This window comes from Rhipicephalus microplus, chromosome 4, assembly GCF_043290135.1.
Source record: "Rhipicephalus microplus isolate Deutch F79 chromosome 4, USDA_Rmic, whole genome shotgun sequence".
NCBI lineage: Eukaryota > Metazoa > Arthropoda > Arachnida > Ixodida > Ixodidae > Rhipicephalus > Rhipicephalus microplus.
Window position 1 is genome coordinate 25,403 of NC_134703.1, and position 21,012 is coordinate 46,414.

A 21,012-nucleotide genomic window follows, 5' to 3' on the forward strand; every position below is an offset into this window, starting at 1 on the left:
GATACAGTGGCACTATATGGAAGGGGGGGGGGTGACATCATGGTGCAAAGTCAACCCCCTATATCGATATGATGAAAATGGGGCATTGCAATAAACATTCACCCCCCCCCCCCGTATAGGCCCCACTGCGGTGATATAGTGGCTAAGGTACTCGGCTGCTGACCCGCAGGCTGCGAGGTGGAATCCCGGCTGCGGCTGCTGCATTTTCGATGGAGGCGAAAATGTTGTAGGCCCGTGCGCTCACATTTGGGTGCACGCTAAAGAACACCAGGCGGTCGAAATTTCCAGAGTCCTCCACTGCGGCGTCTCTCGTAATCATATGGTGATTTTGGGATGTTAAAGCCCACATATCAATCAATCAAGACTATATTTGACGCACTGCAACACATCACTGGGAGGTTTGAGGACGACGAACTATTGAACATTTCGTCAAGCACTTTCCAGCATGGCCCTTCTGTCTGTATAGGCAGGCGTTAAATATTTAAGTGTCCTGTTTCACTGTCTTTTCAACACATCCCCAGCACTTACTTCGTGTCAGTGAACATGAATGGCGATTTCGTCTTAGTGAAGTTTCAGCGCGCTATCAACAGTAAACATGGCGTATTTTTGCAATTTGTCTTGCCGCTCGTAGGTTACGGTAATCAGCAAAATGTCCCCTGGTTCAACGTAATAACTACGCATATAACAATCGTAATAAAAGAGCACTAGTGATGCAATAATAAAATTGTGACATGTAAGGTTGGCAAGTCCGTGGTCCAAATTTTCTGAATTGGCAATATGTTTCCATACTTTATCACCGTGCTGAGGGTCGCGGGAACAAATGCTGGCCCCCGGCGGTCACATTTCGACGAAGGCGAAGCGCTACAGGCCCATGAATACTTAAATTTTAGGTGCACGTTGAAGAATACCACATGGTGAAATTTCCAGAGCCCTGCACTCCGGTGTCAATCATAATCAAATCAGGGTTGTCCTAACAATTATTATAAAGTCCCAACAATTATTATACGGTTCACCATTTTTGCGCTTCTGTCATCCTTCGATGCATGTTAAACAGTTTTCGTTGTGTGTTCCTGTAAAGAATGAAACTCTATGCAGGCTATTTCATTATCCAACGTAGAACACTCACTCCCCGCCATACGGCAACCATGACATGATTGTATATTACGAACGGCGCACCGTCACAAAATCCTGCAGTAAAAAAAAAAAAAACACAGCTCGAGCGGCGTTGTCATGAAATGATACCATCCATCTTGTCTTAGCAAGGGAGGAAAAAAAAAAACGCTACTGACATCCTCGAGTGGGACAGCATGTGCGCTTCCGGTGTTCATAAGAACAATTTTCGCGTCGCCACTCGGCACCATTTCAAGTCGAGCATCGAAAACAGTCTCCCCTCCTGGAATTCGGAACGCAGCCTCCCCACCAGACTCTCTGTCACCACATCCATCACTTTTCGCACGCGCTTTGTACTTCAGAATCGTGACGCACGAATGTAGCTTAATCAAAACAAAGTCTTCAGAAAGTAAGTAATGACAACGGGGAGAAGAGAACATGAAAAGATATTTTCTTTGTGCGATGTTGTACGGGGGAGTAAAGAGGGGCGCGAGGGAGAATTTCGCGTATTCTTAGTATTTGATCTGTATACACGAGCACACAATCGACGTCGCATAAGAAATAGGAGGAAGCAGGCCAGAAACTGCCATCTATGGGGTCACAAAGCCGGCTGGCTGTTTCGAGAGGATAAAATAAATAGAGGACATGAACGTAGCAAGAAAGAAAAAAAAAAGTCATACAGAAATTTCATACAAGGAAGTGGCAAACAAACAGACAACAAGCAATCTTTCCACTGCTGCAGCGGTTTAATCTGTTGTTGTAGTTTAAACCGCGGCACGCTTCCACAGGAGCGCGGGCTTCAGGTTGACCCAATTAGAGGCAGACACGAACGCTAGAGGGTGGAGGTTAAAGCTAGGCAGGCCACCTACGCACGGTACCACACCTCCAACCTGCCGACGCACGCACCTCGTAGTTGGCACTGCGGCGGTAGCGCACTCAGCAGAGAACGTGTTGTCCACACCCGACACAGGGTTCATTCATCACCACTCTCTAACGCTGGGAGAGACGGAACATCAGTCATCTCGAATCACGCCATTCCCCGGAAAGCTACAGCAAGCGAACGACGAATGGGCATCCGGACTCGGGAACGCTTCTGCATCGCTCGGAACAGCCACCACCGAGACTACGTAGCTGTCTTTTCCTGCCCGCACCGGCCAGCAAGAGAGCGTCAACGCGCGGCGTTTCCCACTTGACTCAGCACATGCCCTTGTCCCAGCGTCATGCCCTGCCGCGGTGAGCAACGAAAATAGTTCCATCCCCAAGCGCCGCTTGCCGCGCGTCCCCGGGCGCACGCTCTGCGCGACTTTTCATCCACGCGCGCGTCCGAAGCGCGACTCGCCATTGGTCGCCGCGGGAGGCTCGCGCTGTGACGTAACTGGCGGGCGCACGCGCGCGGAAGCGCGCGGCGGCGGCACTTACAGCGAGTCGCGAGTTGGTGCGTGTGCTGGCTACGGCGCGGCTGGTGTTGCCCGGGCTCTCCGTGTATTCTCGGATCGGACGTTTCGGCTCGCCCAACGCCCGACCGTCCCGTCCGGCGTGCCCGAACGACGCTGTCCAGGCTTCCTTGCTGCTTAGGCTGCTGGACTATCATTTTCCGGCTTCGCAATTTCTCGCGTCTCCGGACGTGCAACGCGTGCCTTTTCTGCGGACTGCCCTGTTTGCGCCTAGCGTCCTGGTTTCTAATAATTTTCGCCCGCGAACTTGCTCCCCGCGAGTGTTTTGGAAGAACTTGAGACGTCCAGTGCTTCGTTAAGTTCTTGCATCTTTGCTGACTTGCTTCGCGCTCGACCCTCGCAGCAACGATGCGACGAGTGGGAAATTGTGTGTGCTACGGTTCGACAGTGGTCTTCCTTCTCCTTGGGATCTTACTCGGACTCTCATCAGCTCAAGGTAAGCGACCGTTTCGTTTCAAGTTAAGCTATCAAAAACTTCAGTGCCTTGGACTTACTTTTCTGTAACTTCATTATGGTTTCTACTCTGTGTAAGATAAGTAGGCGGCTTAGTGCAACGAAGTTGAAGGGCGTGCCTCATTGCCTCGCATCCAGTTGTGGGGATTCACTCCTGCATTCGTTCTTTTCACTTGCCAATACCATACATTCCTCATTTTTTACGCATTGCGTGCTCTTATCGACCACGCAAAGGTTACCTGGTGTTTATCACGCGGAAAAAATATATGAGTTGTTGAATATCTTTACTTCACATCGCCTGTAGCGTAGTCAGGTTCTTTCCGACTCTGGCCCTATTTGAAGTCATTGAGTTTAACCAATATTGGGCCGGCTTCTCGCCACCTTCCGTGATCTCTCGAGAGCCGGCGGCTTACTTTTGAGGGGCAAAGTATAGGTCTCAACTCGATACACAATGCCGTGGCAGCTCTCGGCATTCCCGCCACGCTCCTCCGTTTGCGGTGAAGAGTGCTTAGAGTGCTCTCCAAATGCGCCCGCCCCGAACGGCCCCCCCAAACCGCTTTACTTTTCAAGAGCCTTCCGCTACTGATTCGAGCATGAAGTTCCAACTTTATTTTCGTCTAAGTTGTAGCTACGTAGGCGGCGGCTCTTCAATTCGATTCCGCTAGCGAACTACTTCACTTTTTCTCTCAATCCGATCAGCAAACTGCGTTGAGCGGATCCAATCTTCGAGAGGCCTTGCGCAGAGCCGGTGCTTTTTTTTTTTTTCGCCGTTCCAAAGACTGCCGCAAAAAAGCGCCCAGGGGAGAGGGTGTTGCCAAAGTCTGTTGTGCAATTCTCGAGCTGCGCTCAAATCCTCGCCATAAGAACGGACTCGCATGGCCGGGCGTTGCCTTTTTGGCGTGTTTGCTCAGCCGCATCCTCCCTCGCATCGGCGATGGCCGTTAAGTTCGTTGCTTCCGAACGCAATATGCGCAGCGACTCTATTTTCCGTCAGCTGATTTCCTTTCCTACGTATTTCGTCCTTTATCGCTGACTCGGATGGCACTATCAGTTAAATCAGGGGCGCGGATGAGCACGTGACGTGTGATAAGAATTCAGGAAGGGACACCGCACTGGCTACTCTGCACTGGTTCAGCGTAGTGTAGCTAGTGCTTTAGATGTGATGGACACTTTTACTTTCTACAATTAATGCAAATGAATCGCAAATGAATGAGCTGCAGAACGTTGTTAGTGCCCCTTATACGCACAAACTTTGTTAGTGCCCCCTTAAACGCCCCTAACGCGAAAGTTTACTCCGTAGAGCACATTAATAACCGAGTAAAAGGAGTAGCCGTGGACCACGAATGACATCGCCACTCAATTTCATCTAAACAAAAAATGTACGCTGTGTTTGTTCTTTAGGAGCTTTATGCAAATTGTTTAGTCCTTCTCTTTTTAAACTCGCAGTTTTAATTTGGAATAGCACGCGCGCTGTGTGTGTGTGTGTGTGTGTGTGTGTGTGTGTGTGTGTGTGTGTGTGTGTGTGTGTGTGTGTGTGTGTGGGAAGCGTAGTTTACTTTCGTTCAAAGAGAGAGAGAAGGGAAAGAGAAAGGCTGGTAGGGTAACTATGAGCTTTCTCTCTGTTGTCTACCCCATGCGTGGGGAGAAGGTATACTAGACATTATAGAGAACAAAGAACGAGAGTAATAAAATAAATTAACAGTTATTGAGAACACGAGCTCGCAGTGGTAGTTCACAGATGCCCGTGAAGTTCGGTCACCTTCAAGTGGCTGAATAGGGCTTTCGTGGCCTTGCGCGTGCGTACGCCAAGGTCTGAGGACCTTCTTTCGTGACAATAATCTTGCACCAAGGCGACCAAGTTTGGCTCCTAGAGCACGCTTTGGAGTTTGGTAGGGGATGGGCAGTGGCGCTGAATGTGCTAAATCGTCTCCTCACAGCCGCATTAGTTAAATGCCGCTCTGCTGGCCATTGCAATTAAACAAGAGTGCGCATCCGGCTTGCATTCCTACACGAATGGGGAAGGGGGAGGGAAAGCATAGAGGCACGAAGCAGGGAACGTCATGTAGTTCATCTATACAATTGCAGACGAAACGGGCTCGGAAACAAATCGCAGCTTGGGACTTCAGTGTGCGTGGTGAACGCTGCTACGCATGCGAGCGCGTTGATATTACCACGCAAAGGTTTTACACTCCACTCGTCCACGATAGCGCACAAGTGGAGGCTGAAAGCACATAATGATAATGATGGATTCCGCTCGCGATCGTATTGCCCGACGCTTTGGAAACTTGCATGCTTGGCTAGCTGACGCCCGGCAGTAAATGCAATGACTGGGCGGCGAAACGGAAGCGAGCATTCAACACTGTTTATTACCTCGGGCAAGGAAATAAATGAGACGGTGAGCATCAATAACTAGTCCCAAACTTTCTCGCAATTAACTACTGTCGCGGAGGAAGTAATGGCTTTTTTTCAGCGCTCAATAATCATTCGGACAGAACGCGAAAAGTGGAAATAATTTCGGCTTGGCGTAGACGTGACGATTTGCACTCCGTATACAGTTGGTTGAAACACCAAACTCCCTTAGCAAGCGTGGGGGCCAATAAACGGCCAAGATTAATGCCGCTGAATATCGTCACGAAAAATCCAGCTTATCAAGCAGCGGGACGCGCAAATTGATTAGGATAACAAGTTTACATAAGCACAGAGCTCGGGTATATCGGCATCGGTTTCAGTGAGTCAGAAAGACGAGCATTAAAACATGACAGACGTAATCGTGTATGTTGTTTCTAATTGAGTTAGCGTTCCAAGCAAACTGTTCAAAGACGCCTGTGGAGAAACCGGGAACATTTTTGGGTGGGAATGACTCCCAAAGCTTAGGAACGTTACAAGAGCTGAGGTTAGGGCTAGCTTGTAGAAATTAATATTTAACAAGTGGTGAGGCACGATGTAGTAACTCGTGAAGCTTGTAGGTTGTGTTTACTCCCAAAACACACAAACAAAGAAGGTGTAAAAGAGGTGCATTCATATTTTTTTTTTCTGTTGTGAATATGACTAAGGGGAAAGTTGAAAATACCACACATATGTCCAAGTTGTCTTTTCGTTTCTCTTCTATATCCTTTCCCTCTGACGGCACCTGTAGTCCCTGACCATCGAAAGTACTTGGCGTTGCTTCGGGCGCAGCAATACCAAGTGTTTGTTGACGCGACGCGAAAAACAAGTTCGACCACGAAATGTCGTTCTGTAGACAGAATTGAAAACAAAGGCGAGTTTACGACGGAGCTCCGCAGAGCCTGCAACTGTTTTCGTGGTTTCTCTCACGAAGTTGCATTGCACTGTTCCGGCTTGTCTTCGTTCAAACGTATTATTATCGTTTTTGTTTCTTTCTTGCGGAAAGCGAATTCCAATGCATGATGAATTCGGGCTGCTGATAGTTTACCCTCAGCGTTGTTAGAGAAGCTTGCAAAGTTGATGGATTGCAGTTTTCTACATCTGGACGTGGCGAAAGCGGGGCTTTCGAGTGTTTGTTACTTTTTTTAGAGGGAGGGGGGTAGGTAACGGTTCGCAAGGTATAGTCAGCGGTAAGAATATTTTACCCATAACGAATAAAGGACGGACGCGTTTTTTTTTTGTCATTTCATACTGTTACTGGGCAAGGAATTGCTAGAAGCTGCCCTCTATGAAGTCGCGTTAAAACCAAATGAAAATTCCGAGAAAACATCGAAGTTGTAGTGAACCAAGAGACAAGAAGATTGATTCGTCGGTTCTGTGGGACTAGTTCCTCTTTTGTTTAGCAACGTGTAGTAGAACGGCGGAGTGTGGCATGTGTAATGTATTTCCAGCCGTGGTTTGAGAACCAACTTTAACTGTAGAGACTTACTGACGAAAATTGCTTGGCCAACAGAATGCTGAGCATGTTTCCTAAATGAATTCTTCGACTAAAGTTGCCACAAATAGAAAACATGTGGAAAAGTAAAGGAAGAGACATAGTCTGTTGGTTTCTCTTGCTTATGTGAAAGGGAAACGTTTAATCAAGCCTTATACGCACAACTCATACAGAAACGCTGATGTGATAGTGTTTCTCAATGTATCAAACTAAGCTTCAAACGTGACTCAAAAACTTCGAACTTCATATATTTTTCTTTTCGATGGTTGGCATTGTGCTGACTTTTTGTCACCAAGGTTACACAACCTACGTTTATTCGGGTGTCATTCTGAAAAAAAAATACGGCTTATGTAGACCAAGTTTAGGAAATTTAGGGAAGTACTGGTAACTAATATACTTTACTCGCACAAAGATGCTGTTCCAACAAAAGTGAAAATGCTTTCGATAACACATGCTTGCATAGCTGCAGCTGTTCCAACTTCAGTTTCAGTCGGTTATTGTCACCGCTGGAGCCGTATAAGCGGCGAAACGCGTCGTGTACTCGTGCCGCGTGAAAAATCCAAGCGTGGTGATCTTAGAACATCTGCACGCCACATGGCGGCATAGCTATCTACGAAACAGTGTCTGTAGGATGAGGCAGTGTGTCGCGGGCAATGGGTTAGCCGGTGACAAAGCTGCAGAGCTTGAATGCGGCTGCGAGCTTTATTTTGCTCTATGAAGTGAGCGCTGACGCGGAAACTCGTGGATGGTGAAACGGGATTCAGTAACGCAAAATGAGATATACGTACTTGCGCAAATTCGATGTATTGTGCTGCCGTATATCACCCGCTTTTTTGTGACACATGATAGCAATTAGAGAAATCGATATGTTGTCGAGTTATGCAACTTACGTGATATGTTTTTATGGTATTTTCGAGCTGCATTTTTTTCTTCATATAGGCAACGCATAATAAAATTAAGTTGTGGTGCAAGGCTTACGGCCATTTGATCAACACACACACACACACACACACACACACACACACACACACACACACACACACACACACACACACACACACACACACACACACACACACACACACACACACACACACACACACACACACACACTCGCACACACACACACACAGACAGAAAAAAGAAAGACAGAGGAATCAGTTGCTCACCTGACCCAGTTCTGCCACGTTTCCCACCCAAAATTTTCCTTTCCAAAGGTTTCGTCATTGCGACGGATATGGGGCTCTCGAAAGCTACGAGAGGACAGCCGTTTTCCCTCGCCTTTATCGCGAACCTGCGCAATGTCACGGCGTGAAAACACCACCCTGTTTATATACGCTGACCCAATGGTGCTGCAACATCACAAACATGCGGCCAACCTCCCACGTACAGAGGTTAAAAAAAAAAAAAAACCGCTCGTGCAATCGTAACGACCCGGCTCACTCGCTCCCTAAAGAAGGAACCCGTAAACTCGCGACTGTCGCGTCTTTTCGCAGGGGTCCCGGGAGGCGAGCAGCCACGTACGGAGGCTGGCTGCAAGGTAAACACTGGCCCATCTCCTTGAAGAACGCGATATGGGCGCCCCCGCCACACGCTCGAAAAGAGCTGTCGCGTCTACTGGGTCCTTTCGCAGTCCCGCAGAAACTGGAAGCCGCAGCTTTTGAAGAGCACTGAGGCATTGAGACGAGTCGCGGGCGGTTTTTATCGCCGTGACGTGAGCGCGAGGCCATGCTTGTACGAGTGCCACTGCGCGCCGATGTGTGTTTGTGTGTGCGCGCAACAGATATGCCCCGCCTGGCCCTGGTCCTTCCAAAAACTGTTGTCGCCTCGACATGTCGCGTAGTACCAACGACGCCCCGACCGGCTGCCTGCCGGCGTGCCTACCGTCCTGCTCTTTCCCCTCTTTTCTCCCCCTGTCGCCTGCCCGGAGTTTTTTTTTTTTTTTTTTTTTTTTTTCGGAACACGTAGTATATAACGACGCTCGGCTTCCCGTTCCTTTCTCTCCGGGCTTATCTGTCGGTCTCTGGCGAACTTTGCGCTCCCTCGTCTACGTGCTTTCGGAACGCGGCAGTGGCAACTTTCCCGTCCTCGTCTTCTTGCTCTGCCCCCGCTGTACGCCTCTGCGTGTGATGCGACACCGGAGCGGCGGCGTTACGAAATTTTGCGTGGTGGCCCCAGAATGAAAGCGCGAGTCCCAGGACAAACAAGCGTGGCGCAACGCGATGCTGTGGCTTCGCGAGTGATCGTACGTGTGGAGGTGCACTGTTTACGGAGATATGTATAATCTAAAAAAAAAAAAACAAGTTCACTTGTAGCAGAATTCCTACCTCTTCGTTTTTTAACCTATGTTGGTGAAATGCGACAACTGTAGGAATCTGTGCACTCTTCTATGTAGCTCTCTCTCTTTCATAAGACGGCTTGGCATGCTGCCGTAAACGTTGATAGGATAATGAATTTTCATGCTTGGCGAAATGGTTAACACGGTTTACATTACTTCTTCTGAAGTCTTTAAAAGAGACGATTCCATTCAGAAACGTTGACTAGAAATTGAAATAACAAACGCTATGACTAACAATCCCCACTTGCTGGCAGGTGCTATTGTTCGCCTTTTCCTCCAGAAAAACAATGCCCAGGGTCGCGTTTCGCGTTATTCATGTATCGCTCATTTCTTTGTGAGGCATCTCCAATTTCTTTCAGGTTATTCACGAGAATTTCTGCTAACGTTCCGCTTTTTTCGTTTTTTTGCTTTCCATCGCGACAGTTTCTCGCTGAAAGGGCGAAATACGATACTGACGCAAGAGATCAAAACATGTTTATTCCGTTTCACAAAATATGTGGTTCTGCCTCTCCGTAGCGAGGATTGCATCCCGTGGAGGGCTCCGACCGACCTGGATTCTATCTACAACCTCGCGACGGTCGTTGACACACTGCGACGTTCGCTGTCAAGGACGAAGGAAGGCGCAACCTCCGTGGCTTAGGTCAGCTGCCCGCATAGCGACGCCTCCAGGAACCACCGTGGGCTGTTTGCTAGCGCGAAAACGTGGCCGTCAGACACCCATTGCTGCATTCCTGTTGTCATAGTTTTGCGGTCTCTTTTATCTTCTTTTTTCTTTTCTTTTCCATCCCGGTGTCTTCTTTACGAGCAAGCGTTCACTGATAGGAGGTGTAGCAGAGACGCATTTAGGAAACAACTTCCTCTCCTCCTGTGGGCAGTGTGGTCCTTCCTTTAACCTCTCTCTTATTCTCGGCGGCAGTCCACGATAGCGCTGTATAGAGCCGACATTTCCGGCGTTGTTGCCGAAGTCGTTTACGGAACGTGCCTACTGCCGTGCGTGAGCGCTTGCACTGGCAAAAATCGGCGTTGGCCCGGATTACGGCCCCCGCGAAAATTGCTGCCTGTTATTACTTCACTTACTTTTTTTCCCGCTCTACAGATAAAGGCGGATAAATGTGTTCGTCATAACGAACACTAAAGCTGCCGCCTTTGCGCATCTGATCATCGTTGGCACGTACCGCGATATGGCAAAGTTCACTGCCCCAAATGTTTCGTAGAAAACCTAGAGTGTGAACCACTTAAAAAGAGAGACAGAGAGAGAGAGAGAGAGAGACGTCGAGGAAGGATTGATCCGGTATATCCTTCGGGTGTAACTGGTGATGTAAATTTCCCCTAAAAAAGAAAAAGACCGCTCTAGCGCTTCATGTAAGCTCGAGTAAAACTACCGAGAACGCGTACTTTTATATGGGACATGGGGCTTGTGGTTCTCCTGATCAATTTCTTAAGGCATCTTCACTGCTAGTGCGTCATTAGTGGAACGCCTGGAAGCCACGTTTAGACGTAGAGTGGCTCGTACAATAGGCCTTTGTTTTGTCGGAAGAGTTCTGCGAAAATGACCTCCTGCCCGTCTCATTGTCCAAAGAAAGGAAAGGAGAACAATAAATGTGGAGAGAAGGCGTGTTTGTTTTTAGTTGTGGTCAGCGGGCAGTCAACGTTTGCAGTGACCGCCGTGTGAACCAGAAGGGTCACGCCACAGCCCACCCGTTTTGTCGTTCTATTATTTCGTTAAGATATTGTATGGGCCGAAAGCTCCTGCTACAACGAAGTATGTCTTATATTATCCCTGTGCTACACGTCCAACTCCATTCGGTGTTCGGAATTTTTTGACACGTTATCAAGGCAGAAATCTTAGGTGCCTCATCAAACACAAAAGTTGACCATCGGTGTAAACACGAGCGATTCGAAAAATCGCCGTGTAATCACGTCACTCTGACTTAGTCGTGACGTCACAGATAACCAAAATGGGTGACGTTGCCGTGACGCCACACAAATTGACATCGCACGATGATCAAACGTTGACGGCTGGGCTAGTTGGCTTGTGGGGAACACTGCGAAAAATTGTTCTGGCGAACGCCTAAAGACATTCGCAGGAAATGACGCCACACACGCCACGATGACAATTACCCAGATGACATTGTGTGGGCACTGGTGTACCGATCTCGGAGGCACGTGTGTTGCAAAGAGCTTGCGATACTTCTAATCTCCGAGGCAATGTAAAACTACGCTAGATGCACAAAGCTTTCGATAGCCTGGGGACCAATACAATCAACCGAGAAAGAAAAAAAAAATGACTTTCATCTTGCGTTATTCACTTTCAGTTCAGGTCTTGCGTTCTTCAGATTGCACTTGTGAGATCGGTATCCGTTTGTTTCTCGGATGTCTCTTTATCTGTCGGTCAGTTCACGAATGGAAAGAGCCTGTGAGACTCTTAAAAAAAAAAAAACAACAAGTTGCAGGCTACTTATGCAGATGAAGCTTTGAGGTGGCCCCGCTTCTGAAGAGGGCCTTGACACTGACCTAGAAGCGTATAGTATCAAGAGCGTGGCATACCAGCCAGACTGCACGCGTTGTTCAGTAACACGCTGGTGTTATAAAAAAGCTTCGGTGCAAAGCTCGGCTCGGGCATTCTGAACACTTGAAAATGGTGAGAAAATATTGTGATCCCGTCTTACTATTATTTCATAAGCACATATTTGCCACTTTTTCTAACGTCAACCGGCGCTAAGGAAGGAACATATGCTCACAGACCCGCTATAGTCTTCCTGTCTGACTTCCTTGCAGGGTTTGTATATTGCACACATTCTTCTTGTCCGAACAATGAGGACAATGACGAAATAATAATAATAATAATAATAATAATAATAATAATAATAATAATAATAATAATAATAATAATAATAATAATAATAATAATAATAATAATAATAATTCAATACTCTTTGCTCAGCATGGCGCAGGCAACTGCAGCTACTGGTGCAGTCTACTATCCTGTCCGTGAATAAACCAGCCTTATTATTAAAATAGTAAATGTGGTTTCGAACGTAGCGATTTCAACTTAATCTATTTTCTTCTTTATACGCACTTAAAACGTGCCATGTGTGTTGGCAGAGCTCGTTAAAGGGCACCAGAATATTATTATTATTATTATTATTATTATTATTATTATTATTATTATTATTATTATTATTATTATTTAATACGTCAGGATAAGACGTATGTAGGGCAGCCCTTGTCATGACTTCAGTGAGAGTGGAATAGCAAACTAAACTTTTGTCCCATGTTTATAGCAAGTGAACAAAAAGAAAGCCGACATAAGAAGAAACCATGTCACGTGGTTTATTGACGAGGCTTGGAATCTTGCGCTGTCTCTAGCACTTGATGTGTATCTACTTCGCCAGGCACTCGATCACTTCCGTCCTCGTTTTTTTTGTTTGTTTGTGTTCACGTTTTTGTTTTATCACACTCCTCCGCGCACTCCCCATGTTGTTTGCTTAGACGCCCTCCTTGCATGCTTGAAACTTACCAGAGCTCCGGGAGAATCTGCTCGGCAATATGTTTGTTTTGTTTTGAATTTTTTAATTTTTTTTTACTCTGAGCTTGCAAAATCACTTCGCAACGTATACTCCGGCCTATAAATAACGAGTACTTTTATTCCGCAGCGTAACGTAACCAATACGAGCCGGGATAACGGTTTCCCTTGACGTTTCGTTCATATTGGGGGGTAATTTATATACGTTTCTCTTGATAGCATGGCAACGAACTTCCATGATATATAGGCTCTTTGGGCGTGGACCGACATATTCGCATTCCCTTTGCACATCATGCTGCGTAAAATTAACCAGCAAGCAACAGACTGTTCATTACTTAGCCGTCGTATAAGAGTACTAAGGATGTTTCAAATTTTCTTTTTGAGGAGTAACTTAGCGCTAGCACTTAAAATTTTCTCGCAGCCTGGGTCATGTTTTCTTCCTCAGCGAACATTTCCCTGCTTTAGTATTTGAAAGGAAAGCGAAAAAAGCAAATATGCCCTTTTCAGAAGTTTTGAGTTAAATATTCCACTAGATTAGCATAAATGATGTGTCTTTATGAGAACGAAAAATGCAATAAGTAGGTTATCACTAAAATAATCGATTATTTGGGTAATTGCCGAAACATTACCATTTTATAATTAATGGCTGAAAATTACAGAAGGCGTTCAAATCATGCATCCAGAACAGGCTGCCTCTACGTAGAGAAATAATAATAATATGGGGGTCTCAAGTCCCAAAACTGTGATATGATTGTGAGAGATGCCGTATATAGTGCAGAGCGCCGGAAATTTTAACGCGATAGCGTTTAAGAGCTCGTTTTGCAGAAAGTTTGGTGTCAGTGTCGGCGTCGCTGGTTGCGAGTGAAAAATTATCATCTTATGCGTGACCGAAAAATCGAGAACGATGCAAGTAAAATAAATAAATGATAAAAACACAAGAACAGAGTGGAGACCGAACCAGGGTTGTTTGGGTCCGAGTGGAAGTCGAACCCGGATACTTTGCGTTTCAAACTGTTGTTCTACCTCACGACTACGCCTCTGCTCGTGAAAACAGTGAAAAGAACTTCGATCCTCTGCTTGGAAATGCAGTGAAAGCAACTTTCATGCTTCACAAACACGCGCGTGCTGTATACACGCTTCATAATGCAACATGAAATATTGCACTAATAATGCGTGGTACGAGCGCCTATTGCCAACGGGTGTCAGTATATGTGATTATCGTAATGGCTCCATGCATCGAAAGCCGGGTATCTCACTACAAAAAGCACACACGCTACTGCGCCTATTCTCTTAAGGCCACGTTAAGTGGGTGCATAGAAAATTAGAAAAGGTTTCATGCGCTAAGTGTTTGAAATACGCATTACGAACAGGGTGTCACTATCGCGTTCAACTCCTGAAGGCGAAGCTTTAGGGTCCCCTAATTTTACGACCATCTGCTGTTCTCTATAGTGCACTGACATCACAGAGTACACGAACTCCTACCATTTCGCCTCCATCGAAATGCGACTGCAGCGTCCGGTATCGAACCCGCTACCATTGGCTCCGCAGCCGATCACCCTAGCCACGGATCCACCGAGGCGGGCTGCGTTGAGAAAGCCAATTTCGGGACGCCATGGTTTTCACTACTGTATAGGCGTCGAGAGGTTAGCGCCAGGGAGAGGAAATTCCACTCTGTTTATATATTACTCCGGATGAAACGACGCGTTCGACGCATTCCACGCTAACGCAACTTTCTAGGGACACGTGAGGGGAAAAAAAATGAGCTATGGTAATGAAGTTTAGTTCCCCAGAAAAAGAGGACCATCATTACCAAGAATAAATATTAGGAAAATTTGAATGCAACGAGAAATAAACTGCTAAACTGTTGCAAGACAAAGGTAATTCCAGCTGACGTGTTCGTCTAGCAGTCAACATAAAGCTTATGACGATGACCTATGTATAAAATTGCTTTATTCATTTACAGCCGCTGAGGTCTTTTGAAAATATCAATAAACCTGGTAGACTATAATAGAGCGAACCTGCCAAAAACCTACTTAACGTGTGACATCATTGACGAACTTCACGTGCGACCGGGGCTATATGACGGCACCGTACAGCGGTGTTTTCGAATACACTCAGCAAGGCCAACGACTCGGCACTTTGCTGCGATGTGTGACGAAAACAACGTGAACGAATGCATGTGAGTCAGCTCTCAGCGATATTTTCACGGCGTGCGTTTCTTTTTCTGGCGTAGTACTCAATACAACATTCATCTCCTCAATGCTACATCCGCCCCCGCTTCCTCTTTCCTTGCGAGTATGTCGAATTCTCTACATGCGTACAGACAGGAGGTATAGACGAGCCTTCCTCTCTGCAATCGCTCTGGGTAACTTACTTGACTGGACAAAGTTTCTTTCTCTCTTCTCCACTTGCGCAGTTTACAATCGCTAGAAGAATGAGTCCCGCACGCCGACTAGGTCCAGTTCGTGTATCCGCCTGCCTGTTCGTCTCTACCCTCCACCTTCACCCTCTTTTCTCTATCTCTCTCTTTCTCCCCCTCAAACACACACACACACACACACACACACACACACACACACACACACACACACACACACACACCTCTCTCTCTCTGCTCCCTTACGCCGCAGCTGTCTCGTTGCCTGCAGCCATGTAATACAATGCGGCGTTCGGCCATCCGAACTATACAGATGCCTTTCGGCAACCTCCGTCGAAGTCGTCGAGTAGCGGCTGTTCGCAATTGATTGGACGCACATGCCGAGAGAGCAGCAACCCCAATTTTCCCCCCTGCCTTGTCATCCGACGTTGCCCGCTTTCCGGACAAGCGCCCAACAAGCGAACCGAGCGAAGAAGTTTAGTCAGCGCACCGCGGATGGTGCCCGTCTGTGCGTCTCCGTTTTTCGGTATTGCCGATTTGTTCACCCGGTTGCGCGCTAGCTCTAAAACTCGGGACGAGGGCTTCGTCCGAAAATGCGAACTTTGTTCTCTCTCCTCCTCTCGGACTTTCAGGGAATGAAAAAGGGAAGAGCCAGACTGACACGGTACTCGTTTAGGGGCGGGAACCGAGCCGGCTATCGTAGTTCCTATATCGCCGAAAAGCTAGACATGGTTCCTTTTCTGTTGTGTTTCTTTGCTATCCTCACTCGATATCGCCTTGGTTCACGGTAAAGAGCCCGCGTAAGTCGTGGTAGCCGGTGATATGTCAAAATTTTTTTGCTCTCTTGCCAGGAGGAAGCGAGTAAGGAAAGAAGCGATAGAAGCTTCACATGTATACAACGTTCGGTGAAAGGGTGCGTTAGAAAGAGATCTTTCGTCTGGTGCGTTAGTGTCGTACCGGTAATATGGGATTACCAAGCAAACGTACAACATAACGCCTACTATGTTGTTGAAAAAAAATGCTCTGTTTATGCCGAGACAAAACATGCACAGCTTGCATAAATGCTAATGATTGATTGTGGGGTTCTATGAGCTAAAACCATACATATGATGGTATGAAACATGGGGGCGGGGGGCGGGGGGGGGAGACAGGAGGCGGGGGGGACTCAGAACTAATTTATTCCACCTGTGTTTTTAGCATAAATGCAAGTATGATAATATGATTTTTGGATCTCTTTATGAAAATTTGGCCGCCAGGAGCCTTGAATCGATTGACTTCTCGTACTTGATCACTCGATCACCTCCTTTCGAATCCTGAGTCACTAACCATGTTAATAAATTGTGGTCGTTATTACGAGCGCCTCATCTGACTTGTTCAATGATGGGTCCTAGGACGGGTTCCCGCTACCAAACTGAGACCCGCAGGACCCGGAGTTGCAGCAACTCGCTGAAACGTTCCGTATGCGATGTTCAATAATTCTGTATGTTTCCGTAAGAATCTTACGGAAATATATGTAATATATGGAATATATACGGAAAACATATGGATTTGGTATGGAAACATATAGAATTATTGGACTCGCATACGGAACGTTTCAGTAGGACACGAAGAAGAGCACCACTTCGCTGATTCACCATGGGGGGGTCGGTCAGCCTTATATAATCTGGTGGCTGTGAAGATATCACCGTGCCCCGCCATGGAGGTCTCATGGTTATAGCACTCAACTACTGACCCGAAGGTCACGGGATGAGGCCGGGATTCGAACCATATCTTATCGATGCATATCTTATCATATCTTATCAATGAATATATTATCTGCAAGGGTGGAGGCGAAAGTGTGTGAGGCCCGTGTGTTTAGATTTAAGTGCACGTTAAAGAACCCCAAGTGATCGAAATTTTTGGAGTTCACCACTACGGCGTCCCTCATAATCGTACCGTAGTTTTGGGACGTCAGACCGAAAATATTGTTATATTAAGATGTCACCCTTTCTCTCGCCTCCTTCTCGTTCTCTTTCTTTCTTTCAACGAGCTCTTCTAGCACTATTCCGCATTTGAGTCATGAGGTGAAGAATGTGGCCAAGAGTCGCTTCAGGAAGCTTGACGCTGTAGCGTATACGTCGAGGAGAAAACGCTGTTCGCGAGAAAACATAATTTATACTAATTGCCCTTAGCTCCGCGTATGCGCCAAAGTCGCTCGAACAAGAGTCGGTTCATGTCCTTGGCGCTGTCGTGGAAGAGATGAGATGAAGGAAAAAATTACTCATGTTTTCTCTCGCCTTTCTGATGACTTCAGTTCACTTCTAAGCAGGAATAAGTTGTTATTTTCTTTCGAAATAAGGCGGAACCTGACTTTGTCGTGTGGTTTCCGGATGTTACACCTGTACCAACACGGTGGTTGCTCAACGTTCTCGGAGTTATGAAGTGACTAATGCTTTATATACGCCTGGCATGACGCGCCAATGAAGCACGGACCGATCTTACTTCCTGTTCTCACGTCCCTCTCCCCAATTCCTTTCTTGCAAACATACCACATGCGCTTAGTGTTTTCTCTTTTTGATCGTGACTTCACTGAGTATAGAATATATTTGATGTACCTTGAAGAGGTTTCAGAACACGGCAAAGACAGCTAACTCATTTTACTACTCTGCTAGATATGTGTGACCTTGGTTCCAAGTAAGCTCATTTTCTTGTGAAGTAGAATGCACTGTAGTAATGAATCTTATATTCAGAAGACGTTGCTTCAATTTCATGTAATTTCACGTTGACAGAAAAAAAAGAAACAGACAGGAATTTTCAACGCTGTAGTCTATGTTTGGTCTGTATTGATATATTGCGGTAAGCTTTACTTGAGCACCGGCAAATGTTCCCGTGAATTTTTTCAGACATAATCTCCAGTGGCCATTTTGTTTTTATGAAGAAATGGAGTGCATCTCTTGTATACATTCTCATTTCGTCTTCGTGAACCTCTCTTGTTGTCCAGCTTTCGTAGAACATGAATCGCACTTGACATGTGTCCACTTTCCATTGGATGCCTGTCCAACGGAAAGAGACCTAACGGAACCGGTCGACGGTGAGAGTTCGAACACAACCGAAGTGCATGAAGCGGTACATGATACATCTATAAGTAAGTGAAGATATTGCTTTCCGCTCCGTACGACCGACAAAGCAATATGTCTGGTGACCTACCCCTATTTAAGCATACTCCAGGGCGCCTCAACTAAAACCGTGTGATAGCGCAGGTTTTTCAAAGATACAAGAATGTCACCATAGGAAGCGAGTGAACCTATCTAGGGGGCGGTGTGGGCACAGTATTTGTGTTTGTGAAAGACGCCATCGTTATCGCCTGTCTACTCGGCGTTTGGTGTGGCAGCTATCACATAGCGGTAAGAAGCGCTTGAAATGCCATTGACCTTGTATGTCTCAGAATAGGGCTGTTGGTCTCCTTGCTGGTGAGTCTGCTAAGGGCACCACGAGAGTCAATGAGGATGACAACCTTCGATGCTGGTAACCCTTATTGTACGTACTTAAGGGCGACATCAATCGCTGCTAGCTCGGCCGTCACCGACGATGAGGGGTGCGGTATTTTAAACATGGAATCCATTAACAATATTCTGTCACGTGAAGTATGCCTAGCTGCACAGTGGGCATCTTCGCACGTGGGTATTGCGGGCAATACAGAAGCGGATTGCCTTGCTTCGTCATGCAACCATGATGGCTTTGAGTGTCCGGGAACTCTATGTACGATGAACAACGCTCGTCTCCTTATACGCCGACACCTCCTAAAGCAGCACCCAGACAAGCGTGTGGCGAATGGATCATTCCCTCCCCGTGTTCGTGACCGTGGCTTGCCTCGTAGTTCCCGAGCGCTGCTGTACAATCTAAGAGTGGACTCTGTGCTGGTGCGTGAACGATTACACCGTCAAGGGCGTGTGGACAGCCCGTTGTGCGCAGCTTGTGGCTCCTGCGAAACACTTGAGCATCTCGTAGTGCACTGTCCCACATTTGCTACGCAGCGGTCTTTGCTGATTAAGGAATATAAATTCTTAGGACTTAAGTGCGCTACCCTAGACGACTACCTCCTTCCGAGTGGTAGTGCTTCCCGACTCGACCAGGCCCACCAAGCTCTCCTTACATTCATTAACCAAACGGACCTGGCCACCCGTTTATAGACAGTCTCTTTTTTTTCTTTTTTCTTTTTTATGTTTATTTTTAATCATACTCGTCGAAGTCTTCGTCATTTTTTTTCCTTCATCATCTTCTTTCCTCTTTCTCCCCCCTATTCTTTGTTTCCTCTGTTTCTTCCCTCCCCCCCCCCCCCGAAAGAGTGAGCAGGCGTTGTGCCCCTCCAGGTGGCAGTTGCGAGCTTGCTCTCTCCCTCTCTCCTCTGTGTCCTTGTGTATCTGTGTATGCAAATCAAATAAATAATAATAATTGTATGTATCGCTCTACATTCTCCTGTGACTATGGATAACCCCCCTTGCAGATAACGTATGCGTCCAGGGGGAAAGTGAGACAATTACTTTGGCTGTCAGTGGCCCTATTATCTAATATTTAATAATTAACTTTTTAGTGACTGCAACAAGCGGGCATATTTGTATTAAAAAGTTCCAGGCAGTCGCGCTTCCACACAGCTACAATTGGAGTAATTCTTCTAACATGTCTGTGCTACGAGATATCCAGCGGCAAAGGTCAATTGTGCTTTGTATGATTACGCATGCATGACAGTCAGCACTGGTGCGAAGCTCCTTCCCCATGGGCCGCGACAACGGGTCGAAGGCATCGGCAAAGATGATAACGCTTACCGGTTTACTACCGGGTGCCGATAGCAAGCTATGACTGTTCGTAACATCAGGCCAAAATATTGCGCCGATTTTCACCGCCCTGAATGCATAATCATGCACTGCACAATTATATTTTGCCGCAGTATATCTCGGAGGACAGACATGCTAGTGTGGACAGACATCTGCAAGGGTGGTTTTCATGTTCTTCTCACTGCTGAATTAAAAAACACACACAAATCTTACCTTTGAACACCCGGTAGTACTAGTACAGGAAAGAGAAAGTTACACCATGTGTATTTAGTTACATGGGAATAAACCATTGCAGTTTATCTTGAAATATAAACGTAGCAAAAACAGTTGTAGGAAGAAAATTGCCTACTGTATGGAAAAACGACTGAAAACGAACAATATACCCGCACTCGGGCCAACGCCCAACCTAAAATTTGGGCGTGGCAACCGTTGGATTACAGCTCACTATGGGCGTGGAATAGAAAAGTGCACTGACCGAGTGGATAACTAGAGACTGGAAATTTAGCCCAATTATACTTATGTGACTCATTCAGATTGAACATGGTTGCACAGGCATACGCTTTGAAATGGACTTTATTTATTTATTTATGCCGTTGTGCCTGGTAGTATCCCACCTCAAGAAGAAACATGAAAGAACGAAAAATAAATTGAGTTGTCTGCTTTCGTGTTTTCAACTCGAAGCAACTTAAAGAACCAACCGAAGGATGCTTATCAGCTTCAAGTCATGCCCAGTATGTTATGTGGCTCGTTGATCGATATATTGGCTTTAATATGCTAATAAAATGCCCAAAACACTATTAAATTTTGAGTTAAGATACCCGCATGTTTCGCATAGCACCAGTTCCCAACGTACGTGAGATTTGCCGAATTTTTTCACGCCCGAGTTAAGATATAGTGTGTCTAGATAGAGTGACACATCGAACCGCTGTCACTCACCGACGAATATTAAATTTAGTATGGCCTCGAAAAATGAGCAGTGACAATATCATCCTATTGTCCCCCGCAACAAACAAGCCTGGTCGTGTACCAAGCACCGCATATCTTCCATCGCTACGACGGCCTC

General features: G+C 46.5%; 1 protein-coding gene across 3 annotated transcripts in view; it reads left to right on the top strand.

Annotated features, from left to right (window-relative positions):
* The first annotated feature begins 2,559 nt into the window (after nucleotides 1-2,559).
* The window catches only part of LOC142814139 (limbic system-associated membrane protein-like), a 214,853-nt gene continuing 196,400 nt past the window's right edge, over nucleotides 2,560-21,012 (top strand). For all 3 annotated transcript variants that reach the window (XM_075892077.1, XM_075892079.1, XM_075892078.1), the window contains exon 1: nucleotides 2,560-3,000. In XM_075892077.1, coding sequence (XP_075748192.1) covers nucleotides 2,913-3,000 — 88 coding nt within the window. In that variant the 5' untranslated portion in view covers nucleotides 2,560-2,912. The remainder of the gene's footprint in view (nucleotides 3,001-21,012) is intronic.